The sequence below is a fragment of the Schizophyllum commune genome (genome assembly GCF_000143185.2).
Source record: "Schizophyllum commune H4-8 unplaced genomic scaffold SCHCOscaffold_10, whole genome shotgun sequence".
In the NCBI taxonomy this organism is placed as follows: Eukaryota; Fungi; Basidiomycota; class Agaricomycetes; order Agaricales; family Schizophyllaceae; genus Schizophyllum; species Schizophyllum commune.
The window spans coordinates 275,391-302,900 of NW_026089547.1; the positions used below are offsets into that span (position 1 = coordinate 275,391).

Sequence of the window (27,510 nt, forward strand, 5' to 3'; positions counted from 1 at the left end):
CTCGAGTGTTACAGGGGCCAAGGCAGTGATGGGGAGCGGTGCGCGCGAATCCCGGATTCGGGGGACTTCGCGATAAGCAGGCAAGATGAGCTCGCAGTAGAACTCAGCAACCTGCTGAAGAAGAGTTGGAGAAAAAATCAGAGAAATCCAGGGGGATATTTAGGGACAAGCTCCCGTGGATTACTCCATTTGGTTTCCCCGCATGCGGTCCGACCGTGCCGGATCGTCTCCTCCTCGTTCCGCACCGTCAAGTTCGTCTTTGCTGCATTCTATATTGAGCCTGCCACAGCATCAAGCTCCCTGATGCTAGCTGATGAGGCACGGGAGATGAAGATGGACGGCGGAAGGGGGGACATCACAGCATCTCTCCCACATCAAATCCGGTGATACAAGACCTCCATGCGCCGGACTAAATACCGCGCCTCTCCTCCCTCCCCCCACGACGACCAGAGCGAGCGAGGTCCAGCTCCTCTCGCTTTTGCGTGCTTGCACTTCTTGTCACCGCTCTCCTCGTTCTACCCTCGCGCCCAGGACACGAAATGGCCGACGAGCAGCCTTCTGGACCGCTCTCTGATGAGGACGTCGAGTACCTGCAGAACACCATTATCCAGATCGGCTGCGAGTTTGTCTTCTATGGTACGCATACCTGCACTGTGTATACGATCTGCCTAGCTAAGCCCGCGCAGGCATCCACGCAACGCTCTTCATCATCGCCGCGTACCTCTTGATGTGCGTTTCCCTCCCCCAATCCGCTATGCGTCTCGCTAACCGAATCAACAGTCCGAGAGGCTTCAAGACTATGAAGTATGCTGCTATGCTGTGCGCAACACTAGCGCTGTTCACTGCAGCCACGGGGGTCATGGTACTGGACATGAAAACGGCAGTGGCGAGCATGGAATTACTTGGGTATGTCCCCTGCGATAAGCCTCCGCCTACCTCGGCTCACGAATGCTCTCTAGCTACGACCCACCCAACCTGGACGGGATGATCAAGCGCACGGTCGTCGCCGACAACTGGCTCTTCCGTCTGAACGTGCGTTGCTTGCCCGCGATTCCCGCGCCCGCTCATCTCGGAGGCTGACATTCCCCCAGTTCTTCCTCTCCGATGTCATTCTCGTCTGGCGCGCCTGGGTGCTCTGGCCGGGACACAAGCAAATCCAGAACGTATTGCTGAGCTGCCTCGCTGTCACCGCCGCGGGCGTCATCGCCGACGGCACACTCGTCACCGTCGACGCGGTGCGCGCTGCCGACCGCACCGGCGCCGTCTCCCTCATGATGACCGTTCCTCTCCTCGTCACCAATGTCGCCGCCACCGTCTGTGTCCTCCGCAAGCTCAAGGAGTCGTGGGGCTCCGTGCACGAGAAGCTGCGGGCGAAGTCGCTGTACATGCGCTGCGAGACGATCGCGCTGTTCGGCATCGAGAGCGGGCTCGTGTACTGCGGGATCTCGCTCGTCACGCTCGTCGCCGCCGTCATCGACGCGGGCATCTTCACGTCCATCTGGCTCGCCGTGTCGATCTCCCTCACGGGGCTGTACTCGACGTTCATTATCGTGCTCGTGCTCATGGACAAGCCGCCGGTGCAGAGGCACCTGCCGGCGGCTGCTGGAGGCAAGGGCGTTGCCCCGCCAGGGACGCGCTCCGTCACGTTTAACATGTCGGGCGGTCCTGGGGCGGCGCGTCCACCGGTTGAGAAGCCTGCGGAGAAGAGTCGTAATGACGAGCACGGCGGGGACAGTATCCTCATTACCTCGCAGACCTTCCAGGAAGCTCGCTCTCGCGATGCGTCCGACAGCAATGTCTGAGCCTGAGGGGAAGCCAAGGGAGGGAGTGGTGTCCAGTGCAGCGTCGGCTCCACTGCATGCTTTGTACTACTTTACGACTCGTGTCTGTCTTGCTATGTTGCGCATCGTCTATCTATTGTACGGAGGATCTGTATATATTCGCTGAACCACTGAAGAGCTGGAAACTGTATGCTTAGATGTCGTGCTATCGGATGTGACGATGATCTTCATGCTCCGGCCTCGAGGCAGACATTGCTGACTGCTCTTGCCTCCGACACTCACCACGGGCTCCGTATATGGACCCCGCGGACGCTATCTGGGATGCCCTGAACGACGACCGCCGCCGTGCTGCTCCCAACGATCATGAACGCAATGACCGTAACACGAACGCTAACCGGAACACGAACAACCATAATGACTTCGCCGCCCTCCCCTTCGGCGGACCTCTCCTAGTCCCGCAGCCAGAAGAGGGAGAAGACCCAAATGAGCTTCTCGCGGCCGTCGCGCGGATGCACCTCGCCGATATTGAGGCTCTCCGAGAGGCGGGAGCAGGAGAAGATGCACTGCTTGCGCTGGACTTGTTCGGCGACGAACTCAGGCGTGCGCTGGAGATGGTCGAGGACCGCGAGGTAGCGGCGTATGTGCAGGATGACAACGGTGCGAGGGGGAATGAGGATCGGCGGCAGGGAGAAGAGGGCCAGGATCGGCGGGACGAGCCTGCTCAACCCCGCGCGGAGGGGCCGGAACCTACTCTTGCCAGGTGCGTCCTCCTCATCTCCTTAATCATGTTGCGCTGACGGAGAGTTTCCAGTCTGATACGTCGCATCCCTGGCGCGTGGGCACTTCCGCTTCCTCTGGGCGGTGGCGCGCAGAACCAACCGCATGAAGACAGACCGAGGTACGACGAAGGAGTTGCTCCAGGCGACGGTGCACATCCTCAAGAGCAGCAAAACGCCCCAGCAGGAGGTGCAGACCACCACGATCATGACCATGATCATGAGCACGACGACCAGTGAGTGTACCTCCCGTTCTGCAGGAATGCAGGCTGACTTGTACACAGGGTGTGGCACCCAGGATGGCTGCTCAGTGCAGCCCGACAGTGGATGCTTGGGAATGGGACGCCACCTACAGACCACGGCGAGTGCGTATCTCAATTCGCCTCGACCCTCGTACCCCGCTAACCTTTGTACCCAGTCCTGACATTCCCCCCGAATGCGTGGTTTGCCAGGACGTTATCGCTCCGGGCGAGCTCATCCGCGCACCCTGCGGGCATACCTATGACGTGCACTGCATGAACACCGTCTTCATGAACGCCGCCCGCGACGAAGCTCTCTTCCCTCCCCGCTGCTGCAAGACGACGATCCCCACCGACCTCGTCCGCGGTCGCATCCCGACCACCACCCTCGCCACCTTCTCCGCGCGCGCGGCCGAGTTCGCCACCCCGAAGCGCCTGTACTGCGCCGCGCCGACGTGCAGCGCCTTCCTCGGGGCCCGGTACACGGGCTGGTTCTTCGCGAAGGCGATCCTGTGCCCCGGGTGCGGCGCGAAGACGTGCAGTCGCTGCGCACATAAAGTGGACCCCAACGAGCGGCACCGCTGCAGCCCGGCCGAGGACGAGAACCAGATCGCGGCGGTCGCGGCGCAGGAGGAGTGGGCGCGCTGCCCGGACTGCGAGGCGTTCGTTGAGCTGGTGATCGGGTGCAACCACATGACGTGCCGGTGCGGGGCGGAGTTTTGCTACGTCTGTAGTCGACGATGGAAGACGTGCGGGTGCCCGTGGTGGGACGAGGACAGGCTACTGGCGGTCAGGGAGGAGAGGCATGAAAGGAGGAGACGGCGTAGGAGAGAGCGGAGGGAGCGTGAAGTGCGCGAGCAGGCGGCCGCTGATGGGGAAGAGGAGGACGTTGAGGATGAGCCTGCTCAGGCAGAGGTCGCACCCGCCCCCGAACCGCCTCAAGCAGTTGCACCCCCTCTACCACCCGATGATGCGCCTGGTCCGGACGCAGATGCTCTCCCGCCCCCTGCTCCGCATGTGGACGAAGCTCCGGTACAACCCCTAGCTGCTCCAGGACCATTGATGCAGGCTTTGGTCGGTCCTCCACCAGGCGAAGGCGGCGCGATCTTCATGCGCCCAAGTCTGCGGACCCGCCGTACCACGGACGCGCCTCCACCCGAAGAGAACGCTGCTCTCGCTGTTGAGCCCGCTCCGGCTCCGGCTTCTGCTCCAGAACCCGCTCCTACCACAGAAGTGGCAGCTCCTATTGCCCAGGAAGTCACTCCCCAGGAAATTGCTCCAGCAGATGATCCATCTAAACCCGTAGAGCCGCTTGCGGAGCCTCTTGTTGCTGCTGCTATCCCAGAAGCAGCTGCGCCGGAGGATATCCCGCAGGAGTCGGAGGACACTCGTGCACCTCCCGCAGAGGAATCGCAAGCTGCGCCTTCCAAAGTATTTCGACGCAAATCCAAAGCCTCGACGAGGCAAACCCCCGTCGAGCCCGCTATTCCACCCGCGGAGCCCAGCTGTTCAGCACCTGCGGAGGAGCCTGTACTTGAGGCGGCAGAATCTCGTGCGTCGAACTCACGGCAGACGAGGAACGAGGAACCGATACCGGTCCCTGCACCTGCATCACAAGAGGTTCCTTCCTCGGACATAGCTCCAAAGGAGCCTGCACCTGCAGAGGATGTTGCTTCTCAACCCTCGCATAGACACCGCTCTCACTCACATGGTCATCGATCCTCTCATCACGCCAGCCGCAGTAGCTCGCGCGCAACCCGCGTATATCATTTCGTTCCTCCCGTGGCGCAGGAAGTCAACATCGGGGCTGAAGCGCCGTCGGAGGACATTCATGCGGCTACAGATGTCGCTGGTCCTGATTTTCCTCCAAATGATGACGCCCAAGACGAGGCGCTCGACCCTGCTCGTGAGGCATACGTTCGCCAAGTGCTTCGCGACATCCTACCCCCTCCCGTGTCTTCCCGCAACCGCAGGCCCAGCCATGCGCCAGTGCCACCTTCTCCCAGCCCCGCTCCGCCTGAGCTTCCGAAGGAACAAGCTCCCTCAGCGGAGGTGTTCTATACGCCGCCGGTGCATTCGGATGACCTTCGCGTCCCTGCTGCGTCTACATCGAATGTCAAGGTATACGCTGCACCGCCCATGGAGAAGCGCACATCTTCCTCTCGGTCGTCGAAGAGCGGGTCATCGCAGTCGACGAAAAAGGCGTCTTCGCGGCCTCGCAAGGATACGATATCGCATGCCATCGCCGATCCTTCGACACAGAAGGCACCTCCTCAGCATGTCGAACATGTTCAAGAGGCGCGTTCGTCCCACAGGGCATCAGAGCCCTCAACCTCGAGGACGACTCCTCCCACTACTGGACTCCCAGCGTCCTCATCACGTCCGCGGTCTTCCTCTCATCGTGATGCTAAGCCGCCTGTGGTGGCACCTATCCCGACTCACGGTAGAGCATCGTCTACTGCCTCTGCCCTCGATCCCCGAGCAAGCTCTGCATCCCTCGCTCGTCCTGCTACACAGCCTCCCCTTGCCAGCTCCTCCTCGAGGCAGAATCTTCGCCGCTCAGAGAGCTTGCAGCGGGAGACACGCGCGCGGCGCGAAACCAGAGAACATTGGGAGCGGGTGCATGCAGCGGCCAACGCATCAACTAGTCAGCAGCAGGTCGAGGCCGAGGCTGTTAAGGAGACGAGCACTGTCGATCCGCCGGCGTCTCCGACCAGAGGTGGGCATGCGGAACAGCCTACGCGTCGCGGACGGGAGGAAGTCAAACCTCATCGAGAGAGCAAGCACGGCAAGGGTCGTACGGTCACCTACATGACCTTTGAAGCCGCGCAGTATGGTTCTGTTCCCGCAGAGTGGATGGACGATAGCATCGTACTCGCACCTTCCAATGATCTCAAGGGCAAGCGCCGCGCGACGGATCCCTTAATTGAGGCTGCATCGCAATCATCAACAACACATTCGACGATACCTTCACCTCCCATACCACAGAACCGTACGCGATATCAATGGGACCCACCGCCAAAGCCTGTGTACAAACTGCACGCACGACTTCGGGCGCCGGTCGATTCGCTTGCTTATGCGTCCCGGCTTATGCGCAAGACTGCTGGCGCGCGACGTACTCTTCAGCACGTACCACCGCCGAAGAACCGACCTCCGCTGATGCTTCCGAAGGAGCGCGACAAGCTGAGGGTTTACCAGCGACCACCCCCCGTTGTCTACGCGCAGACCACAATGCAGCACGCTCTACTTCCTACCAAGGGTCCCGTGCCACCCGAAGCTAAACCCGTGCTATCTCGACAGTCCTCCGACGCGCGGATCGAGCGGTCCTCGGCGGCTAGTACGGTACTGCCTTCGCACCTAGATGATCACAAGCCAAGGCCACCATCCTATACCGAATCGCACCGATCCGCGACTCGGACATCCTCCTCCCGTAGTGTCCAGCACGCAGCAGCGCTGCCAATACACTCGCCCCGCTCTACTGTGTCTCCACGGACAGATCATCACGTCCACCCGTCGTCTTCTCACCAGCCGCGGTCCGCTCGTACCGCAAGTCCTCGAACAGAGGACGTGCCCTTGCACCAAATATACTCTCGCTTTGCCCCCGTGTCCACACTACATCCACCATCACCTCAGCCGTCGCACCGCTTCGCCCCGGTGTCAACGCTCCATCCTCCAATCCCACCACCTCCACCGGAAGCGGCGCCGGTCTTCGCGTGCACCTCGTCCCGACAGGTGATGGAATACGCTCTGCCTCCTGAGGGCCCGCCAGTTCAAGCTCGGACCGGGAGACACTCGCATTCTACTCGTCGAGAATCTGACCCGCTCGATTTCTCGACGATCGTATCCCGTGTACCCGCCTCGGAGTCATTGTACATCCACTCTACCGAGTTCAAGCGTGCGCTGAAGAAATGGGACAAGTGTCCACATGACCTCTGGGCGTATGGCTTTGGGCCGGGTCAGTGCTTGGGTTGCCGGAGATTGTTGGAGGATACCGTTTATGTGAGTTAGCAGCTTCTTCTTTCACCTGGTGTATAGCTAACAGCGCCCTCAGCGATGTGAGAGTTGTCGGGCTGTCGCATGCGCGGATTGTATGCACGATAAATTCTGAGAATCTATCGAATGTTATCTCGGTATCGTCGAGGTGACCGTGCGTTGGGAAACCGTTGCGCCAAGTCGTCGGTATGCCGTCTCAAGCCTCTTTTCCTAGGGAGAAGGACATTAAAGGTATGAGAAGCGACGCATTGCTGTCGTGCACCCGTCTCCCCTTCTTTGGTGTAGAACTTCGTGTGTCGAAGTACACTTACCCCGATGATGATCCTGTGCACGATTGGGATGGTCAGCATCATGGACAAGGCAGCGATGAGCACGGAAACGCGCTTTGAGCGTGCGTCCAGGAACGTCTTGTATGGCCATCGCCAGTGGGTCCGCCTGGAAATTCTTGATGCTACGCGTGCTCGCGTCTATCTGGTTGAATAGACGCGCCAATGGAATCCGGATCCTGTATTGCGTCTAAAAAGGATGTTCTCACCTTGATGTCGTGAACGATAACAAGTTTCTTCTTGGAAGGCAAGCGCACTGGGAGCACGACCACTCATGTAGGCCGAGCGTGAATTTTGGTCTTCGACGGTTTGGAGGACCTCACCGCCTTCGAAGTGCCATCTGGGAGGCGACATGGGACGACAGTCCCTGCGCTTGCATGATCACAGGAGTCCTCTTACTCTGGCGCGGCTCTTCAGTACAGAGACAAAGACGATCTCAGGCGAGCCTCGTAGAGCCAGCGATAACAGGGATCCAGTCTATGCAGGGAGACGACCGCCGAAGCGGAGAACTAATAATACAATTTGAAGGAGTGGCTCAGCTTGCTACACAGAGAGTACGGGATAGTGGGACAGCTATGGCTCGCGGTGCTCGGACGTGAAGGTCGTACGCCACCCAAAGAGATCACAGATGTCGACTGTGATATGATCTCGGCTGTCCATATCTTGAGCTGACCGTAGGCAAGACTATCCCTGGGCTCTGTTCCTCGTCGTCGGTGGTGTGGATCTCCGGGTGCGAGAGCTTCTCGTGGACGGAGCGGTATGGCGTCGCAAACTACTTTTTGATTAGCGAGCGATTAATGAGGTAAAAGGAGAAAGGTCGTACCACGGGGCTCATTGGGGAGATGCCGTTCTGCCCGGTCTCGCCAAGGGATAGGGAGCGCCAGCGACATGATGTTACGGATCGTGGGCTGCTAAGCGCATACTCCGCTCGCCGAGCTTCGGCGTAGTCATGCAGGTTGAGGACTGAGCGAAGTCAGATACGGCTCGAAGAAGCGAGCATAACTACTCACTAACGCGCGCGCTCATCATGCTAGTCATGGCGATACCCAGAGGACCCAGGATTGTTGCATTGCTGTTGTTGTAGGCGGCGTAGAAGCCGAGGTTGAGGAGGTTGAAGACAGTCGTGACGATGAAGTAGAGAATGGAGGAGCCCCAGAGGACTGCGTGGAAGCTGCGGGCGGCCTCATGTCGCATCTCCTGTGCGTGTCGAAGGGCGAGACCGCGATATGTGAGTACGAGGATGACCATGTCGAAGAGACATGAGGCCTATAAAAGGTGAGCACATAGCCGAGGCATGAAGGGAGAAAGACGCGTACAAGGTAGTACACATAACTGATATTGCGATCCTTGGAGTACTGAATGAGGCAGTTCCCAGTTGTGCCGACCGAGAAACGGTTGAAGGACCATAGCTGCGCGAAGAGCTCCGCAGCACAGACGACAACCGCAAGAAGGGATAGTGAGACGACATATCCGCGGGTGTTGTTGAGAATTGCGCATGTTCTCAAAACGAAGACGATATGGCTTGCCCAAGAAGCGAGGCATTGAGTTATCGGCATAATGCGGTAGTAGCCGCGGCAGATGTCACCGTCGATGTCGTCGAAGAAGTGCGCGAAGAAGCCCAGCATGTTGAAGACGAGGGCAATTGCGCCGAGGTACTGCGCGGATCATCAGTAGAAGGAACAATCTAGCTGGCCAGGTCACATACACGAACGAGAATAAGGAGAATACATGCGACGCTTGGACGACCAATGCCTTGTCGCCTGTCTATAGAAAGATTGAACTTGCATTGCAGCAGAACCAAACGAATATACATACATAGTCTGATCTCCGCCGGCAGCGTCAAGGCCCAGTCATACACGAAGAAGCACACCGCGGCCTGGTGAGTCGGCGCGTCAAGCGCACAGAGCAGATCAACAACAAGACGCGCGACTCACAATGCGCATGTACTTCGTCGCATCGTTCCACTGCGTCATGTTGACAGCGGGGCGGGAGGCGGGAGGGGCGTCGCTGAAGCCAGCATCCGACCGTCGCGTCGTGCTTAAGACCAAGGTGGATGAGAACCGGACGAACGTCGGTCCCTGGCGACGGCTCCGCAGTTATCTTCCCATCGCGTACATACCACGCAAACACTGATCCCACACGCGCGGCCCGCGCCCATGAAGCAGGCTCGGACACGGGTCACCGTTGGGGTGCGCTCACATGCGCGGAGGCCATGTGGCGGCGATGGCCGGCACAGCGTGGCTTCGTCCGGTGGCGCGAGAGTCGGATAAAGAACTGCCTTTCTCGTTCTCTTCCTGCTGGAGTTTGGGAGTCGAAGGCGAAGGGGCGATGTGGTAGGGGGAGAAGCCGGCGGCATGCTGTACAGCGGCGTGCGAACGCAGCGCATGGAAGGTAAGCTTGTTTGAAAGGTGAGTTCCGAGTCCTACACCGGAGGGAAAGAAGAAGAGGTCGGATGCAGAGGGGACGGCGCAACAGTATGATGGCTGATTTCAACGAGAATTCGCAGTCACCGGCATTCGAACCTGGTCCTTACTCATGCACGTGGCCAATGCAATGGTCGTTAGTCCGTACTCCTGAAGGCGTCGTGATACAAGTTGTGATATTCGACATCGCCCCTCTCATAAAAATGACCGTCACGATTCTTTCTGGGGTCTCTCTCAATCGTATTCGCTGATATTGTGGTAGCGTGAGCAGCCTGCAAGAGGCTATTCGGGAAGGGACCTACATGCACAAACAATGGTCAACAGGTGAGTTTTGTTTCGTGTATATCGGGTTCGCTGAGCCTCCTGAGGCGCAGAAACAACCACGAGTAGGCATATTAAGAGCGCTTCGTATATGTTACATTATACGGAGGGCCCTGACGCGTTATCCGGGCGCAAGGGATCAGCATGAACAAGATCTCGCGGAAATTGCCGGCTATCGAAGGGGGGTCCGCTTCTCAACCCCTTCGTTGTTCAATGAATAGAGGATTCATCTCATTTTGGAGGCGCTACTACAATAGAGCTCCTGGAAGACAGCGACATCGACTCGAGCCGCCTACCGCCTTCGGAGTACCGACTAAGGAGCTCGAACGCACGTGGCGTACTAGTCACGGCACCCGACAGAGACGACTTCGGTCTTCGGCACCTGCAAGACTATGAACCTCGCCAACCCGACTAGAGCGGCCGATTTTACGATGAAATAAAACGTCATACAACAGGGACCGTGACTTCATAGACCAACAGTCGAGGCCACTTACCTGAAGGGAAGCTTCAACAGAGGAGATGACAGCCTTACGGTAGGACGGGCCAGGTCGATGGAGGGCGGCGAGTTCGCGATGGGGGACGACGGCTCCGCCATGGATCACGCGAGCTATCCGCGTACACAGGGCGGGGCGGAGCGCAGGCCTGCAGACCATACCAGAAGGCCTTCTGATGACCCAACCTCGCGTAAAGAGTCAGCGAATAGCCAGCGCTACACCAGGTCGTACTCACAACATCGTGACCCCATCGCGCACATCAGCTTCGGGTGATGCTCATCGAGCGCTAGATCCCGTCGGGTCCTCGGTGCCTGGATAAACGATTAGATCAGTAGTCGTCGGGGCACTTACCTCCACAAGAGTACAGCTGTCGATGCCTTTGGACGCGTGAATGAGTCTACAAGTCACGAAAAGTCTGAACAGCTGCACGGTACAAGTCCTTCAATCGTGAATAAATAAGGTCCATGACAGTCCTTGTTTACCCCTAGTTTTGCCCATTGTCCATACCATCCTTGACCCTCAAACTGTCCATAAGCTTTGTTAAATCTCCCTCTACAGGCCCTTTCGCTGCGGGCGCGTTCAGTAGGGGAGGAAGAAGGAGAGGACCGAAGACGCGCTCCGAGACAGCTGGCTCGCAGGCTGTAGTACTGGAAGCGCGCCACTCGGTGTCCTGGCGAAGTCTGACCTGAGCCCAGTTTCTGCGAAGAGATGAGCTTCTCGGCTCGGTCGCTCGATGACCAAGTAAGAGAAAGCTTACATCTTGATGAAGAAGGGCTCGACCTCGATTGCGGCCATCGCGGTCAGCCGTTCATCGGGGTCCTTCAGAAGCATCTATTGTGGAGAGATGAATCATAACACAAGAAGCAAAGGCGTTCGAGATACCTTTCGTAGAAGACGCATTGAGGCTTCGCTCAAAACGCCGCACCCAGCGAAGCTCAGTGGGTCGTTCATGACCTGCAAATCGACAGGCTTGTCGCCCGGCTTCGACAGTCGCCACGGTTCCTAAAGATAATTACCATGCATCCCTTTCCATGGAAGGTAAGGTAGAGTACTCACCCTCCCGCAAAGCATCACGAACAGCGTCACCGCCGCCGCCCACAGGTCTACCGAGAAGGAGACCGCCATACCGAGGTAGGTCTCCGGCGCAACGTACGCCGGCGTCCCGCATCGGGTACGCGCCAGATATCGCAGCTCGCCCTCGTCCGTCGTGCCCGCGTCCTCCGCGAGCCATTCCGGCAGCGTTGCGCGCTGCGCGGGCAGGGGTGGCACCGCGAACGCGCGCGCGAGGCCGAAGTCGCCGAGGATGAGCCTCCCGCAGGCGTCGAGGAAGATATTCGCCGGCTTGACGTCGCGGTGGACGACGCCGTGCGCGTGGACCTCGTCGAGGGCGATGAGCTGGAGAAGAGTAAGGCTGGGAAGCGGCGGTGAGAGAGCATCTCACGAGTTGGGCCATGAAGTGCATAGCGTCATCGGGGGAGAGCTTGCCACCCTGGCGGCGAAGCTCGACGTCGAGGTCGCGTTCGTAGAACGGCTGGGGAGTTGTTAACGGGCGAGAAGGGGTCTCGCGATAACTTGCCTACCATGAGCAAATGAAAAGACGTCGCGTCCTCCCAGTGGGCGAGAAGAGGCATTGTCCATCGGGCAGTCCGTAGAGCTTGAAGCACCTTGTGCTCGCGAAAGATGCGGGTACAGGCTCCAGCGTCTTCCTTCTTCGGTTTCTTGATGACTTTAAGAGCGAGGGCGTTGCCCGACTTTGTATCCCGGACCAGGTATACCTTGCCACTTGACCCCGACCCGAGCTTCCTGACAAATCGCAAATCCTTCCGCCGGACATTCGACGACGACTGATCGACTGAAGAGGCAGACGAGGAGGCGGAATTGGGTGTATCGTTTGTTGGTCCTGGTAAGGTGTTGCGCATATTTTAAGGAGCCTAGTCGCCCCCCTCAGCATAAAGACCACCCTAGTGGAGTGCCTGACGTACCTCTGCATGCCCGTGGATCTGTAGACATCACAAAATCGTCTGTCCGTACGTGCGCTGCATGGTCGAGCGAATACGTCAATCACGCGAGTGGGAGCAGCGGGGAATGACGAAGTACCTCCGTCAGGTACGGGTGGCGAGCGCCATGGCTCGGATTCGAAGGCGGCGCGTCGAGCGAGGAGGCGGGGATCTATAAACCATGTCCGCGTCTTCGATAAAGCGACAGGAGTAGTTCCGAGCAATGTAAGATGGGTTAGGACAGGGGAGGACGCGTTGCTTGACTAATTAGGGTAACAGGGAAGCTTCCAGGAGGCGTGCAGCTGCGCCGGGTGCAGTGGCAGAAAGGTGGGCGTTTCGAACAAGTCAACTCATCCGGACAGGTTTACTAAATTGCGGGCCATTTTGCATCCGTTCCTTTCATGAGGGACGAGGATGCTCGCTGGTGCTCTAACCGCTTCTTCAATGCCGTAAGCCCGAAGAGAGAGGCTCACGAGTATAATTATATGGGGAGAGGTCGAAACCCATGATATGAAAAGTTCGACAACGAGCAAGTTGAAGTTCAGAACAGAAGGGCGGCGAAGGCGCCGGAAAGGGTGATTTGATTACTAATTTGTCACGTGTAGCAAAATTACTCGGCGAATGCCGGCCATTGTTCTCTTTCCGATGAACCGCGACGCCGGCGTGCGTTGCTCCGGATCCACCACAAGCAAATGTCAAATATTCACCTCTATTATTTTCTACACTCTCGGACATCCCGGCCTGCGGAAAGTCGCTCTATACCCCAGTCGTTGAGCCTGGCGCCGGCGGCAGCCCAACTCCAGGATGCGCGCCCCATGAACAGACCCGCGATGCTGATTATGCTATTCACAGTTGGAGTGGCTAACAGGCCGTCTTCCGCCGCACGCATCCCGAGGCGTTGTACAGGAGGAAATAGGGGCAACACGCCATGGGGATTCTTCTGCAAAACGCTGACGGCATTGGACGAATGAAATTAACCAGTCGCAGAATAGTGACTGGCTAGTGAAAGACGGGCGATAAAACGGGACAAATCTAGCACGAAATATAGGTTGAACAACGAATGACGCAAGTGCCACGCGCAAGTCACGCACCTTCGGTACCGACGTCCAGATCTAAGACCTATTCCCCTTTTTCGCTTTTCTAAAAGTTTCCACCGTCGATCACATAGCACCGGCCATGAACGACGACCTCCGCACCTTCACGATCAAGGTCGCAAACTTCCAAGTGCCCGTCACCCTCGGCTTCTACTATACCGGCTGGGTTCTCGCGCTAGCGAAGCCCGCGAACGCTAACTCCTCCAATCCACTTGAACATGGCGCAATCGTTACCACCCTCAATGTCCTCGGGGCAGAGCAATCCTTCCCGCCTCCCGACCCAGAAACGGGGCGCCCGGCATTTTACATGATGACGGACTCGGAAAACAGGGGCATGCTCCCACAGCTCGAAGCCCAAGGTATACTGAAGAAGATCAAGCCGAAAGACCGGCGGAAGGGAACGCTGGTAGAGGTCCTGCTGAAGGACACGGAGATCGCGCACACGTGCATGAAGTGCGTGAAAGAAACCGCACCCATCCTGCAGGAGACGCCGTTCGAGCTGCCGGGCGAGCCGCGCCTCCGGCGATGCTCGAAGTGTAGCATTGTGCGGTATTGTGACGCGGAGGTGAGCATTCCAACGTCGCGTTAAGGTCCGGGATGCTTACCATAGATCCAGTGCTTGCAGGCCGACTTGACCTCCCATCGTACCAGCTGCCACATCTGGCACGATCGCCCTCACGAAGCGGCCCGGTTAATGGAGAATCAGCGCAGGGCGGACTTGTCGATCTATCTGGCAGCGCAAGGCTTTCAAACCATTGCAGGCACAGGGGGCGAACGTCGACAGGATGGAAGGCTACTTAATGGCTGTCTTGTGGCGTTTATCCCCATACTGTTAGCAATTTGTTTGGTCTGGCTTGGATCTGCCCTATGGGTTTAGTCAATAAAAAGCAGGGAAGGATGGATATCTTCAGTACTTACCGAACTCGAAGCAAGTCACGTCCTGGTTACCGAATCCGAAGCAGTACTCACCGAATTAAAAGTGCAGTCCATCATAGAAAAACCTGAAAGCATGCATTTCCGCTCAGGCTGGAGTCACGACAGAAGCAACACGAGTCATAGAGCTAAGCGCCTTCGCGGAGGTATAAGACTTATTCCAAGTTCCAAATGAATGCTGTCTTGACTCCATGTTGCCCGCCTTCTATGACCTGCTATCACGCAAGCCGGAGAGTCGTTATTTCGTACGCGATGAGCCAGCCGAGCGTCGAAGCGTGGTAGGCTCGAGAGGGCTTGCAAGCGCGACATGGTAGCGGAAGTAAGCCCAGTCGTTGCTTGTGTACCTGTGTCCGCCTCGCCTACATCGGCAGATGGAGAACAGGGTCGCCCGTGCGCAGCTGCCCTCGACGGAATGGAAAAAACGGTTTGGTCTCGCTAAGCGACAGCGGTGGCGACAGACCAACTTCTCCTGCAGGCGGCGCGAGAAAAATGCATGGGCGGTTATAAGCGCCAGGAGCGACAGATTCAGACACAGTCGAGGCCAGAGTGTGCGAGATTCCTGGCAACAAGTTGGCTTTACATTGGAAAGAAGGGGACTCAAAACTGACAGGGCTCGGAAGCGGGAGAATGAGGCTCCCAGACGCGCATGTATGAGATACGATGCCGATGAGAGTGTCACGCGCGAGCGAGATCGACTGGCACTGAGTCGTATTCCATGCATCATGTGTCAGGTTGTGCTTGCGCAAAGGCAGGTGCTCCTTCCAGTGTGCTCAAACCGCTGGGGTCCGTCAAGTTCAAGCACGCTAAGATAAGGTCTTACTCACATGGATTCTTGAGGCTCGGTGGTACGCCCATGGTCGAATTGTATCGAAAGTAGAAGACTGATTTGGTGGTTGACCGTCGAGTTCGTCGTGCATTGCGGCGATAGCAGAATGAGGATCACGAAGGTGGGGTACGCGGTCTGAAGGTACAAGAATGAACAAGTGATCAGGAGTAGGCTGCGTGCGACGTACCGCAACTTGATGTAGTGTTCGACCAGCGATGATGCTTGCACCCAACTCGACATTACCAACACCTACGTCAAGGACAAAGATGCAGATCTTCAGCGTTGAGTAAGATCAGAATTTCCCCGTATATGCATGCAAAGCCACATACCCATATAGCGCAATAAAACAGGCCAGACTCCAAAAGAAGCACAAGTATGCGCCCGATCTGGAGGCCAAAAGTGCTTTGCCCCAGAGCCGACGCAATGTTCCGTCGGTACTCCCTATCCAGCGGATTCAGTAGCGTTGACGATGAGCTTGACATCGAACCTCACCAAACTCGTATTCCAACCAATATGGTGGCCACCGCGTTCGTAAGGAGCATTGCGATAATCATCGGTGCATTGAGCGCCTTTGGGAGCTCGACAGCCGAAAAGTCCATGTAGAGATCGACAGATAGGCCGACTGGGGGAGTGTTCAGCAGGATGATGCGCCACCCAAAAAAGATGCACTTGCCCATGGTGAAGACCATGCACGTCGCGAGGAGGCTCCGCGCGATCCAACTACGGGGCCATAGTGACCACGCGCGCCACACGACGAGAGCATCGCCGACGAGATACTGCAATCAGTCAATACTACGGAATCTCATAATGGGCAGCTCGTTCGACACTGACGCTGATGTGAAAGCTCGTGTCTATAAGGCCCTCAATGACACCAAGGGTGTGGCTCACGTCGCTCGCACCACCCTCTCCAAGGAGCTGGAACCACCAGTCCGTGAGCGAGCTAGCTGCTTGTGCGCTCGAGCACAAGAATACGGCGACGATGGATAGGGCGAAGATCCAAGTCCGGTTCTCCTTCCGGCTAGAAGGACGGTCAGTTACTCAAGCGAGAGTCGGCGTATCAAATCACTAACACAAGTACAGCGGCAGCGCCGACAAAGAGTGCGATCTGGACACCTGGCGGGAGACCGTTATCAGCATGGGAAGAATGCATATAGAGCGGGCAGCTCACCGAATAGCGCGAAACAAACGCCAACGTCGGTTAGAACATACTTCAATTCGTCAATAACGAAGGCGGGTAGAGGCTCTGTCCTTGGCGAGGACATGGTCATCGCGCCTCTGTGGTGAGTTAGCAATAACGGCGTCGCTGAGTAGCAGCCCTTATATGGCTTCGTGATACCACAGAAATACCCTTAGAATGGTATTGCGCCTGTGTACCGCGGCATTCTTGATCGCAAGTGGCTCAAGCGGAACCCTAAGGCACCCGTGGCAATTGATACTCCTATATGAACAGACCACTCATCATGCGACGAAGCCGCAAGTCGCCAATGAGCGACGATGATCAGTGAGCGGAGGTTGTGCAGCGGCACGAGGCAGAGGGACCGTAGATCATCGAGGAGTGGCTGAAGCAGTGAACGTATCGGGAAGCAGAACTCGCGCAGGCCACGAAGTGAGACGCGGGCGACTCAGGACATGAATACCGTCTGGCGTGGAACGTGCACAGCTTGTGAACTGCCTATACTGCTTCTTGGATGGTCTGACGATGTGAGGTCTAATCCTGCTGATGTGCATTTGCGGACGAGCTAGTAGCACGGGCAGTGCGTATTCATGATCGATACATCGCTGGCCTCGACGCTGATGCTGAAGTAGCAAATCCGAGACGTCAGATTCGGCGCGTACAATGAAGGCCGTGACTCACCTATCGACGCGTAGTTGCCCTGATCTCCGTCCCGCTGAATCAGCTCGATATCCCCACCGCTGGATCCCGCAGCAGCTGCTGGTGTCGTGGCCGATCCCACCGTGACCACGCTTCCCTCCGCGTGCTCATCATCCTTCCCGCCCGACATGAACTGTATCGATGCCAGAAAACTGCTTGGGCCGCCGATGGACTTGTTCGCTGCGAGGTGCTCCTGCGCCATGATTGCAAGGACGACGAAGGTGGATAGCAAACCCTGCTCAATAGTGATCATTAGTATGCAATTCACAGAACGCAAGGACGAGCGGACCGAGATGAGAGGTATGACCGACGCAAAGTTTCCGAGGGAGTCGAATGCTTGACTTGACACGAGCATGTCGAGTACGAGGCTGATGATCTGAAACGATGGTGAACACGCAGAATCCTGGCAATTTTGAGCCGACATACCAGAAGCGCGCAGTACAAAATGCCAGATTCAAAAAGGATGATGAGAACACGCCCGACTTGGCTACGTGTGGGTGCGAGGCCAAGCGATCTGGCGACGTCTCGACGGTAGATCCTGTCCTCAGTACCTCAGCGACGATTCTCGGGAATATGGGTGAGTTATTCACTGACCAGAACTTGACGCCTACGAGCACCGTCGATGCAAGGTTCATGACGAGCAAGGGCACCGTAGCGGACAACGACCCGATGACGGGCAGCCCTCGTGTAAAGATCAAAGCGGCGTTTGTTGTGGTGCCAGCTAAACGAATTACGGTCAGCGGTTCAACGTCGACTGGAAGCTGAATCCGGTGCCTACCCACGCTGCACGTTAGGCATGCGATGAGGATGCCCTGCGCGAGTCGATTACCGGGCCAGAGAACCCAAGCCCTCCAAGCCACGAGGCAGTCGCTGAAGAGCATCTGCACAGAGTGAATATTGTGGGGAGGTGGTAGTCGGACGATCCGCGCTCACATTCAGCCGGTTCGTCACCCCTATGAGGATGTAGAGGCGGCGTAGGATTGTTATGGTGTTTTCCGGAGGGTGATATCCGGCAGTGGGCATCTGGATCACATAATTGTCGATTGCCGCTATTGACCATAGTGTGGAGGAGATGAATAGCATGGTGAGCGCGGCCATGATGATCCATGACCGTCCTTTACGGCGGCTGAGAAGTAGATGAAAAAAGCTACACGATAGAGCAGAGCAGAGCGGGCGTACACGAGGACCGGTAGAGTCGCTAGAAAGAGGGTGAACTGAAGACCTATACACTCTTCAGCTGGGGGGCGAAGGAAGCAGAGTCGCGCGTACCGTAGCATGAGCATATCGTGCCTACGTTGATCAGGATGTATCGGAGCTGGGCAACGTCGGACGGCGCCATTGGGTAAGACTTTTCTGAGGTCGAAGCGGAAGCCATAATAGAGGCTGTCCCCTGCAGGCCTCGCAGAAAAAGAAAAGGAGCGATGGAGGTCAGTACAGGGGAGAACCATGGAACTAAAGGTTCGCCGGCGCTATATCAGTAGGAGAGATCGGCCTCGGAGATGATCTTAGAAAGATTGATAGTCGGCGGCTGATTGCAGGCGTCGATCCCAACGACGCATCAACGCAGGTCCCGCACTTAGCGCACTTGGTACGACAACCTACCACGGCCGCAACGAAGACCCCGTCGAGCGCTGCGCTGCCGTTCGAGCGCAGGACCTTCGGATTACAGCTGTGTAGGCTGTGCATATTGAGCGCAGAGCCCAAGTGGTATGAGCCTTGACCAGCGTGCAGGGCAAAAATCGCAGCGAGAGGGTAGGCTGATGAGCGCTCATCAAGCGCAGTGGACCGCATTTCCGCACTGAGTATTTTTCTGATTGGATGTTTCATCTAGGCGCCCACTGAGCAGAATTTTATCACGTCTTCATACAGAAGACAAAGCAGGAGAGGAAAGGATGATCGCTCGGGACAAGAGCGAACGCCACAACAAACAGACCGGCACCTTCCGATATTTCCACCATCACGTGCAAGTTGAACTTGATCATGACGTCGATCTTGTTTGGCTCTCTTTGCACTGAGGATCCTGATGCGCTTCCTTCCAGTGTATTGCAGTGTTTTGTGACAGACCTGACGCGCGCTTCTCTTTCTCCAAACATGACCAACACATTCCTTTCTCCCTACCATCATCATGTCCGAACCGCGCACTTTCAAACCGGAACCCATCACCCTCATCCTGCCAGTGCCAGGGAAGTGTGAGGTTTGCGAGGCGCAAGCTGAGGAGCTGCTTCTCCGGTGCTCGACGTGTAAAGACAGATTCTATTGCGTGCGTGTACACTTTCAGTCATACTGCTAAAGCTGTGCTCACCAATACCTTCCAACGGCGCATACATCCATTTCTGATAATGGCCAAATCGACTGGCTCGCCATACCATGCGACTATGCTATCCAACATTATACTCGAAGTCGCCAGCCTGCCAGAAGGGAGTCTGGAAGGATGAGCACAAGCTGTGCTGCTCGCTTCTTCCCGTGCCGCTGTCACCTGCCTCAATCTTGCCCAGCGCAGCGCTAAGCGCGGAGGTCAGGCGAGCGGGTACAGCGTTGACGGATATCCTAGAAGAGTGGCAGGTGAGTATACTCTCATATATGCGCCCGATTTGGCTTGCTGACGCACTCTCAGCAAATCGACGAGACAGTCGAACCAGAGCTGAAGAACCCCACAAGACGCGTCATGCATCGTATCTTATGCTCATGAGTGCACCTTCCCTTCCCTTACCTATAACAACCGACCGATTGCGATGATCCCATCGACAGTGCACAACCTCCCCGCTGAATTCTTCTGGTCGGATACCTGGGAGTATCGCCTCATGAAAGACGGAACGCCCCTCCCGGAGCTCACCCTGTACGCCTTCCGACGCCTCTTCTGGCTTGACACAGTCTCTCGCATCCAGACGGCGTCGCAGTACGACGAGCTGCTGTCCATACTTCGCACCACGGAGAGGTCGAAGCACCTCATGCGCGTCATCCCGGAGAAGGCGCTCGCACGGCCGGATGAGTTGAGCCCGGGGGGTACGAGGTTCTGGCGCAGATAATGTCCGTGTCGACGTTCTCGACCGGTGTCAGGGTTCGTCACGCGTCGCGATCGTCTGCGTGTGTCACGCGTGACTGGACGCGTTGTTGCCGCGACGCGACCTGTTTGGTTCCGCCATCACAGCAGCGCGTGCAGGTTCGAGATGCCGACCGCGTATGAGAAGCAGAAGGCTGCGAACATCGAGAGGGTAAGCCAGCGAAGCTCTCCCCTCTGACTCAAGACCCTAACCCAAGCGCAGAACAAAGCCCTCCTCGCCTCTCTTGGAGTAGAGGATGCGACAACCCTAGTCTTCAAGGACAAACCTAAGCCTGCTCCCAAGCCTAAACCCAAGAAGGCTGCGCCAAAGAAGCGCAAGGAGCCCCCTGCTCGCGAGGAGAATGAAGAGCCTGACACCATGGGGTCGAGGCATGATTTGGCCTGAGAAATGCTGGAGTAACGACGCGCACGAGTCTTTACGTTAGTCTCTGAGGAGGAAATCTGCCATTTCCCTCATCGCTGCGTGCGAGTAGTCGACGTTTCGGATACAGATGACTATTGCGGAAGGGCGGCAAACGCCGCTTGCTATGATCTGTTGATCCCGGATTGATGGCAAACAGTGTGATACACGACGCCACAAACAATGACCGCCTCTTGGCTACTGCCGCCATCATGGACGGTGAAACTGCTCCTGTGGCCTTCGTCAGATACCTTTCGCAAGATTTGGGATCTTTCTACAATCACTTGCTCTATCCGCTCCCCCGAACGCAAAACGTTCGACTTTGAGCTCAACGGGCGCCTATCCGGAGCGCGGCAAAGCAGGCGATGAGCTATGAACTAGGTATTCTGCATGGGGCCGCTCAAGCATGTCTGTAAAATCACACCGCCTCACGAGCTTCATTTGGATTGCATGTCTCTGATGAAGCGCCGCCATCGCCCTACAATGCTCTGACATACCCAATCGACCGAACTACACGGGCTACGCGATGATTGTCACGAAAACCTGATCCCTATAATGGACAACTCTCCGCGACATCATTTTTGCTCGCGGGAACGTGAAGATGGACAATGTTTGTCAGAGCGCCAGCTGTACGAGTAAGTGCATAAAGTGCCACAACGAGAAGTGCGCCCTCCGATTCGAGCTCCTTCATCTGACTCTCCCCGACATTCTCAATACTCATGGCGAACGATGATCTACTTCTGATCTACTTCATCAGCTTCGTCGTTCAAACAGCCCTGCAAGGAGTCCTATTTTGCACCTCTGCTCTTTTTGTATACGTTATACTCTGTAGGCGATCTCGAACTCCCTTTGTCTTGGACGTCGGCCTGGTGGGCGCCGCTCTCATTACAGGCGGCGCGATATCGGTACGTCCGCATAATGTGCCGGCGTCCATTTTAGCTCACCGCATCGCGCAGTATTGGTCCTTATCATTTGCTCAGCTCTATAATGCGATTTTCCAGCCAGGAAACCAGAGCCCGACCGTGTATCTTTCGGATCTCCGCAACCCTCTATTTCTAACGAAGATATACCTGCTCTTCATCTTTACTGGGGTCGCGGACCTGCTTTTTGTAAGTAGCACAACCGATTCCACGCTGACATGCTCACCCGACACAGATCTACCGCCTATACGTGGTCTGGCGGGATCGGCGTTGTGTTGTCCTTCCTCCTCTTCTAGTGATTGCAAGCTCATTCTCCATCGGTGCGTTTAGGTGAAAGGAAGATGTTCAGCGGTTCTCAGATCCCACAGCTACGTCGGCGACCACGTGGCTAGCTCAGGCGGCGGTACTGAGTCTTTGGCCTCCCTGAACCGAACTCATTCTGATCCTTGACGCACCCGAAGGACAACACCAACATCTATGACGTGGCATACAGCCCACGAGTCATCGTCTCGGCGATCCTCAATATATGGTAAGCTGCCTAGTTGTCTCTCTTGACCTATCCCTGACCGCTGGTACAGCCTTAACATGTACTGCACGAGTGAGGATGCTGATCAGTCTGGTCGTCTGCCGTTGAAGTTGATGTCCGTACCAAGCCCTTATCTCGTGGAGGATCTGGAAAGCGGGACGGTGCGCTGTGCGCTATGGCGGCCCCAGCCTGTCTGTATGTGTCTGCATCGCTCCCGGTTCTTCAGCTGCCAGTGACACAACCGTGCAGCAAAGCTTTGTCATCTTCATCGAGAGTGCCGGTTTTTACCTGTCCGTCCCGCAGAGCTTTCTCTCCGTTGACGCTGCCAGACTAACTCCACTCAGGCTCTTCTCCGTTGCGGTCGTCGTCGTGTACTTGGCGGGAAGCCCGGTCATCTTCCTCTTGGTTGACCTCGCTACCGTTATCGCTGGCCTGGCGTATATGTTCATCAACGTCCGCGTAGCCCTTGGCGTCGCGCACGAGGGCATCCCCACCGAACCTAGCGGACTGAACTTCGCCACCGGTCCCCTGACCCAGCAGTCAACCGTTCTGGATCTGGAGTTGAGGGACACCGCAACTGGTGAGGGAAAGGATGTGGGAGCGTCATGGCTCTCGCCCCGGGAGAGCACGCGCATGAGCTCTGCTTCCCGTTCCGCGACGAGCTCGGGGACTGTAGCATAGCACTTGGCTTCGACTGTCTTGCCTACCTAGCTCGTAGGTACGCTCTTCTGCTTCATGAACCATCGTCAATACGAGGCTCGAAGGGGTCACTCACACAAACGAGAGAGAACATTCTAATGTATTTTTATGTTACAGCAGGTACAATATCCTTTCACATGAGTTATTCGTACGTAGTGTGTCGATTATACGCCAGGAGTAAATGTCGTGAGAGGTAGCTCTAATTATGAGAGGAAAAAAGACGCAGTCCAGTCCGAAACAACGACGCGCTGTACGCCTTCGAGGGAATCGCCGCACGCTTACGAGGACATCTTGCCCAGCACGCGCGGCTGGCTGACGTCGGCCATGTTGATGAAGATGTCGTCTGCGGGGTGGCGATAGAGCGGTGCACGCAGGCGCTTCTGGTCGAGGTGGTGGCCGATGAAGCCGATGGAGCGACCGAGGACGAAGAGGCCGTTCAAGGTGCCGATCTTGATGTACTCGTCAGCCTCCTCGGGCGTGAAGGCGCCGGAGTCGCGCAGCAGGTCGACGAAGCAGACGGCGATGCAGCCATCGACGTTGAGGATGAGCTGAGCGGACGTCAGTCCTTGATCACGAAAAATCGTACCAAAGACTCACAGTGTCCTTCTTCGACGTCGTGACCTTCTCGACAGCGAGAGCGTAATCGAGGAGGGAGTGGCTAGGGAAGTTCTTGCGCACGTACTCCTTGACGAGCTCAACACGCAAGTCGGGGTTGTTGACGCTCTTGATCTTGTGGCCGATACCCGAGACTACAGCTCATCAGCACGGAATCGAGCACTTTGGGAGTGACTGCACTCACTCAGCTTGTTTGCCTTCCTCGAGTTGTCGACGAACTCGCGTGGGGTGAGACCAGTGTCGCGCGCGTTCGAGAACATCGCCGCCGCCTCATCAAGCGCACCACCGAAGCGGGAGCCGATGGTCAAGAGACCAGACGCCAACGACGAGATCAAGTCCTTGCCAGCACGCGACGCGACGATGGTGTTCATCGCGCCGGAGACGGCAGGACCGTGGTCGGCAGTGAGCATCAGCACCATCTCGATGAACTTCGTCGCCCACGGCGGCAAGCGGCGCTTGAACCACAGCAAGCTGACGACACCGCCGACGCCAATGTCCTCCTTGAACACGTCCGAGATGCGCATGCCCGCGTACAGCAGCTCCTGCCCGCGCTCGTCGGAGATCGTAGAGATGAACGCGGCCGGCTTGCGGATGAGCCCGAGCTCCTGCGCCCACTTGTAGTCCATCGGGATGACGGGCGGGTCGCGCTCCATCTTCGGGGTGATCGCGCCCTTCTTGACGAGCGTCTCGTACGTCGACTTGAGCAGCTGCGGGAGCTCCTCGAAGGTGTCCGGAACGAGGAAGCCCGCTTCGCGCATGATGCGGTTCTTCGTGTCGGCGGTCTCGAGCTCCGAGTTCGCCATGGAACCGGCGTGACCGAACTGCACCTCCGTCGTGAACATCTTCGCGCAGGTACCAATGGCCCAAGCGACGATGGGCTTGGTGATCTTGCCCTGCTTGACGGCCTCGACGACGCGGTACTCCTCGACACCGCCGACCTCACCGAGCAGCACCAGCATCTTGCAGTTTTCATCCTTCTCGTAGCGCATCAGGTGGTCAATGAACGTCGAGCCCGGGTAGCGGTCACCACCGATGGCGATACCCTCGTACGTGCCGTTCGTAAACAGGCTAAGCATGTTGTTCAGCTCGTTCGACATGCCTCCGGACTTCGAGACATAGCCGACGGAGCCCGGGCGGTAGAGCTTGGACGCGATGATGTTGTCCATCATACCACCAGAGTTGCCGATACGGAAGCAGCCAGGCTTGATACCACCGACCGTCGCGGGGCCGATGATGAGGACGCCCTTCTGGCGCGCGAGGTGCAGAATCTCGCGAGCGTGGCGCTCGGGGACACCCTCAGCGATGAGTGCGATCGCCTTGAGCGTGTCGGCGTACTTGAAGCACTCGAGCGTCGAGCTGTAGACGGAACGCGACGAGGCGAAGTTGACAACGACGTCGACATCGGGGTGCTGCGAGATCATCAGTTTGTTTTCAAAGGTAGACTCAAGAGGCTCACCTTCTTGACGGCCTCCTCGACGCTGGTGTAGACAGGGAGAAGGGTCTCCTTGGTGCCCCAGTAGAACTTCTGGATGTGGTGGCCACCGAAGGGGTAGATCATGGCGGCGACGGAAGGCGTGTCGCGACCGCAGCTGTAGTCGAAGTCGAGCATGCCCTGAATGGCACGCGGCTGCAAGCCGTAGACGAAGCTGCGCGTCTTCTCATCGAAGGGGCGGTACCACGGGCGCGTGCCCGCCTTGCCGCCCTCGAAGTGGACGATGTTGTCACCCGCCTGCGTGCGCTCCCCGCTCGACTTGACCTCGCCGACGCTGGCCGAGTTCTCCGCCGAGTTCATGTCAACGTCGATGGCCGGCGGGCTCGGCGGCGTCGACGCGCTGATGCTCTTCGCCGGCTGCAGCGTCGACTTCTGGCCAGACTGCACACCGAGAGCGAGGGGAACGATCTCAGTGATGTGCGTGTCCGGGCCGTAGACCTTCAAGTACGTTAGCTTCCTGCTTTGATTATTCAACTGTCAACGAGGTTGCCTTACCTTGATGGGAACGCCAAGGCTCTCGCCGAGGAGGCGCATGGCCTTGAGGCCCTCCTGGTAGTTCGGGCCACCGCGGCGCACGAAGATCTTGACCTTATGCGCAATGAGCGGCGCCTTGAACTCCTTGAGCGCGCGGATGATGCCTGGGCGCATGTCAGCAGTCATGTCGTGGGCGCATCAGCGGGTACAGGGGTCGATCACACCACGGTGCGCGCGATAGGCGGGGCATCAGAGAAAAAGCCTCCATGCGGGACACCGCCGGAAACCCGCGCGGCCGCGCTGGCATATAAGGCGGTCCTTTCATGCTAACCACAACGCCCTCGACCTCCCTTCCCCCGCTTTCCTCGTACTGATGGGCTTGGACTCACCCTTGAAGGTCGCGGCAACGTTCGTGAAGTTGGCGATACCACCACCAATGATGAGGATCTTGCCGTCCTCGCGCGGCGTGCCGCGGGTCATCAAGTCGAGGATCGTCTTCGCGTACTCGTACGTCTGCCCCTCGGACGGCGCACCGGAGTACTCGCCGTAGTTCGCGAGTTCGTGCGCGAAGCCGTGCGCAGCGATCGCGTCGGAGTACACGACGGACGCACCACCACCGGCGACCATCGTCCACACGCGGCCCTCAGCGTTGAGAACGGTGAGCTTCAAACTGGCGCCCGTGCTCGCGTCGAGCTTCTGGATGTACGCCTCCTCCTTCGTCAGCTGGCGGCCGAAGGGCGCCGGGAAGACCTAGGCAAAGTTGGCCACATGTATGCGCGAATGCGAGGCGCAACTCACCATAGGAGGGCCGCGGTCAGCCTGAACCTTGCCGCCGACGACAGGCTTGGACTCCTGGCCAAGGATGACGCTCTCGTCACGCGCGATCGCCCACTTCTGACCGACGATTGACTCGGCGGTCTGGTCAAGCTTCGCGGCGGTGTCGAGGAAGTGCACGGTCGGGGTGCCTCCGGGCTCCTTCGGGTCGAGGACCACGAGAGGGTTGATCTCAAGGTAGGCGAAGTGCAAGTCGACGTAGACGGCGTAGAGGCGGAGGACGAAGTCCGTCTGAAGGGGCGAGTCAGTTTCTGCGAGGCGGCGACATTATAGCTTGGACGCAGACGCGTTCAAACACTTCAGCGTTGCCCGCGGTCTTTTTCTCTCGGGCAACCCGCTCTTCCCTCCGACCCGCCCAAATACCCGGAGACCCCAATCTAAGTGCATATATGCGGAGAAAATGCACTTACCAGCACGTCCTTCTTGTCGGCAGCAACATTGGGAAGGAGAGTCTTCTGGATCTCCTCCCGAGTGGGGAACGGTTGGCCGTACTCGCCGACCGCAAGGACGGGAATGTCGAGCTTGAGGGACTTGGCGTCCGCATCGCCAATATCCACACCACCTTCGTGGGTGAAGAGAATGGTGTCCGCGTCGCGCCCGGACGTGATGCAGACGTAGAACTCGTTCTCGGAGGGATGGGGGAGGAAGGGCTCGATGATGAAGTTGGTGAGAAGGCCAGTGGTCGACTCGACCTGCGGGGACGACGCGTCAATGTTCCGATGTTCGGATCGCGCGAAAACACGCGACGCACCTTGCACGGCTTCCCCGCGCGCTCGTTGATCCACTGGATCGACTCATCGATGCCCTTGTTCAGGGAGAGGAGGCCCGCCTTTCCGCGACGCTTGATGAGCATGTCGGGCTTTGCGACGAGCTTGGAGGTCTGAGCCCATGCCGGCAGCGCGCTCTTGTCGGGGACGATCTTGCCCGCCTGCTCATCCCAGGAGATCTGCGCAGCCTGTGCAACAGGGAACGCATTCGGGGTGTATGCATCACTGAGAGGGGGGTAGCTCTTGGTGGGCGCTGGGGCGCGCGGCAGCCAGTAGCTCAGCAAAAGCTTCGCGTCGAACTCACGGATCGCTGTAGACCTCTCGTTAGTTTTTGTGCTGATCGCTAGTGATCACTGTCAACGTACGCTTCGACGACATCCCGGTGGTAGTTTTGAAGGAAAGGGTGGGGGAAAACGCAAGCGCGACGAGGAAGACAGCGTCGAGCGCCTTTTTATATTGGTCGGCGCCTCGCGCCCGACCATGCGCCCCAAAGTGCCCGATACGCCCAATGTTCCCACGCCGCAACTTACTTCTTTTGGTTAGCTTTTTGCCCGATTTGGTATTTTTCTGGTTCAAAAATGGGCTCATCTAGACATGGTGCCATGCCCAACGGCGTCGTCGCCCTGCGCGTCCCGCGTCTATCGCG

At 57.6% G+C, this 27,510-nt stretch overlaps 9 protein-coding genes across 9 annotated transcripts; 4 read left to right on the forward strand and 5 right to left on the reverse strand.

Moving 5' to 3' along the window:
• Positions 1–326: 326 nt before the first annotated feature.
• SCHCODRAFT_02636029 (uncharacterized protein) lies at positions 327–2,079 on the forward strand. The gene is made up of 5 exons (XM_003029058.2): positions 327–636; positions 687–729; positions 781–906; positions 960–1,032; positions 1,092–2,079. Exons 1-5 carry the CDS (start codon positions 540–542, stop codon positions 1,800–1,802), a joined length of 1,050 nt encoding a protein of 349 aa, XP_003029104.1. The 5' UTR covers positions 327–539; the 3' UTR covers positions 1,803–2,079.
• Positions 2,078–6,804, forward strand: SCHCODRAFT_02704232 (uncharacterized protein; the record flags this gene model as incomplete). The annotated part of the gene is made up of 4 exons (XM_050346986.1): positions 2,078–2,541; positions 2,593–2,793; positions 2,842–2,922; positions 2,976–6,804. The coding sequence occupies 4 exons, from the start codon at positions 2,078–2,080 to the stop codon at positions 6,802–6,804; spliced, it is 4,575 nt and encodes a 1,524-aa protein (XP_050198387.1).
• A 773-nt stretch (positions 6,805–7,577) lies between these two features.
• Positions 7,578–9,200, reverse strand: SCHCODRAFT_02636033 (uncharacterized protein). Its single transcript, XM_050345898.1, has 7 exons — positions 9,050–9,200; positions 8,931–8,991; positions 8,821–8,879; positions 8,432–8,770; positions 8,126–8,381; positions 7,939–8,078; positions 7,578–7,887 (listed from the first exon to the last, which is right to left on the reverse strand). The coding sequence occupies exons 1-7, from the start codon at positions 9,086–9,088 to the stop codon at positions 7,738–7,740; spliced, it is 1,044 nt and encodes a 347-aa protein (XP_050198388.1). The 5' UTR covers positions 9,089–9,200; the 3' UTR covers positions 7,578–7,737.
• A 1,548-nt stretch (positions 9,201–10,748) lies between these two features.
• SCHCODRAFT_01158800 (uncharacterized protein) lies at positions 10,749–11,748 on the reverse strand. Its single transcript, XM_003028739.2, has 4 exons — positions 11,410–11,748; positions 11,236–11,355; positions 11,111–11,184; positions 10,749–11,051 (listed from the first exon to the last, which is right to left on the reverse strand). Exons 1-4 carry the CDS (start codon positions 11,476–11,478, stop codon positions 10,838–10,840), a joined length of 477 nt encoding a protein of 158 aa, XP_003028785.1. The 5' UTR covers positions 11,479–11,748; the 3' UTR covers positions 10,749–10,837.
• On the reverse strand, positions 11,491–11,742 carry SCHCODRAFT_02453671 (kinase-like protein; the record flags this gene model as incomplete). Its single annotated transcript, XM_050342568.1, has 2 exons — positions 11,491–11,571; positions 11,623–11,742. Coding segments are annotated over 2 exons (201 nt in total), but the record flags the coding sequence as incomplete, so codon positions are not given.
• A 1,778-nt stretch (positions 11,749–13,526) lies between the features above and the next one.
• SCHCODRAFT_02680256 (uncharacterized protein) lies at positions 13,527–14,321 on the forward strand (the record flags this gene model as incomplete). Its single annotated transcript, XM_003029055.1, has 2 exons — positions 13,527–14,009; positions 14,061–14,321. 2 exons carry the CDS (start codon positions 13,527–13,529, stop codon positions 14,319–14,321), a joined length of 744 nt encoding a protein of 247 aa, XP_003029101.1.
• A 776-nt stretch (positions 14,322–15,097) lies between these two features.
• Positions 15,098–18,867, reverse strand: SCHCODRAFT_02587017 (uncharacterized protein; the record flags this gene model as incomplete). The annotated part of the gene is made up of 16 exons (XM_050343961.1): positions 15,098–15,155; positions 15,202–15,338; positions 15,391–15,477; positions 15,533–15,644; positions 15,696–15,979; positions 16,035–16,221; positions 16,274–16,316; positions 17,059–17,311; positions 17,366–17,452; positions 17,503–17,614; positions 17,671–17,797; positions 17,855–17,957; positions 18,010–18,202; positions 18,256–18,298; positions 18,346–18,466; positions 18,679–18,867. The coding sequence occupies 16 exons, from the start codon at positions 18,865–18,867 to the stop codon at positions 15,098–15,100; spliced, it is 2,136 nt and encodes a 711-aa protein (XP_050198390.1).
• Positions 18,868–19,201: 334 nt separating this feature from the next.
• On the forward strand, positions 19,202–22,781 carry SCHCODRAFT_01034572 (uncharacterized protein; the record flags this gene model as incomplete). The annotated part of the gene is made up of 12 exons (XM_003029054.1): positions 19,202–19,336; positions 19,477–19,638; positions 19,691–19,748; positions 19,825–20,079; positions 20,134–20,288; positions 20,340–20,500; positions 21,370–21,442; positions 21,539–21,646; positions 21,919–21,986; positions 22,036–22,144; positions 22,233–22,563; positions 22,702–22,781. The coding sequence occupies 12 exons, from the start codon at positions 19,202–19,204 to the stop codon at positions 22,779–22,781; spliced, it is 1,695 nt and encodes a 564-aa protein (XP_003029100.1).
• SCHCODRAFT_02636059 (ATP-citrate synthase) lies at positions 22,757–27,287 on the reverse strand. Its single transcript, XM_003028737.2, has 10 exons — positions 27,230–27,287; positions 26,849–27,174; positions 26,508–26,789; positions 26,062–26,328; positions 25,653–26,013; positions 25,285–25,427; positions 24,754–25,227; positions 23,482–24,706; positions 23,280–23,431; positions 22,757–23,230 (listed from the first exon to the last, which is right to left on the reverse strand). The coding sequence occupies exons 1-10, from the start codon at positions 27,240–27,242 to the stop codon at positions 22,961–22,963; spliced, it is 3,513 nt and encodes a 1,170-aa protein (XP_003028783.1). The 5' UTR covers positions 27,243–27,287; the 3' UTR covers positions 22,757–22,960.
• Between the last annotated feature and the right edge of the window lie 223 nt (positions 27,288–27,510).

What these genes read in the sequence shown, in the direction of transcription:
- SCHCODRAFT_02636029 (XM_003029058.2), top strand. Translation starts at nt 540, where the DNA reads ATGGCCGACGAGCAGCCTTCTGGACCGCTCTCTGATGAGGACGTCGAG. An exon ending in CTGCGAGTTTGTCTTCTATG is followed by an intron (nt 637 to 686) that starts GTACGCATACCT and finishes AAGCCCGCGCAG; the next exon opens with GCATCCACGCAACGCTCTTC. An exon ending in GCGAGCATGGAATTACTTGG is followed by an intron (nt 907 to 959) that starts GTATGTCCCCTG and finishes AATGCTCTCTAG; the next exon opens with CTACGACCCACCCAACCTGG.
- SCHCODRAFT_02636033 (XM_050345898.1), bottom strand. Translation starts at nt 9,088, where the DNA reads ATGACGCAGTGGAACGATGCGACGAAGTACATGCGCATT. An exon ending in GCCGGCGGAGATCAGACTAT is followed by an intron (nt 8,880 to 8,930) that starts GTATGTATATTC and finishes ATCTTTCTATAG; the next exon opens with ACAGGCGACAAGGCATTGGT. An exon ending in TCAGTTATGTGTACTACCTT is followed by an intron (nt 8,382 to 8,431) that starts GTACGCGTCTTT and finishes CACCTTTTATAG; the next exon opens with GCCTCATGTCTCTTCGACAT.
- SCHCODRAFT_01158800 (XM_003028739.2), bottom strand. Translation starts at nt 11,478, where the DNA reads ATGGCGGTCTCCTTCTCGGTAGACCTGTGGGCGGCGGCGGTGACGCTG. An exon ending in CAATGCGTCTTCTACGAAAG is followed by an intron (nt 11,185 to 11,235) that starts GTATCTCGAACG and finishes TCTCCACAATAG; the next exon opens with ATGCTTCTGAAGGACCCCGA. An exon ending in GAGCCCTTCTTCATCAAGAT is followed by an intron (nt 11,052 to 11,110) that starts GTAAGCTTTCTC and finishes ATCTCTTCGCAG; the next exon opens with AAACTGGGCTCAGGTCAGAC.
- SCHCODRAFT_02636059 (XM_003028737.2), bottom strand. An exon ending in GCCTTGGCGTTCCCATCAAG is followed by an intron (nt 25,228 to 25,284) that starts GTAAGGCAACCT and finishes ACGTACTTGAAG; the next exon opens with GTCTACGGCCCGGACACGCA. An exon ending in TCGAGGAGGCCGTCAAGAAG is followed by an intron (nt 24,707 to 24,753) that starts GTGAGCCTCTTG and finishes ATGATCTCGCAG; the next exon opens with CACCCCGATGTCGACGTCGT.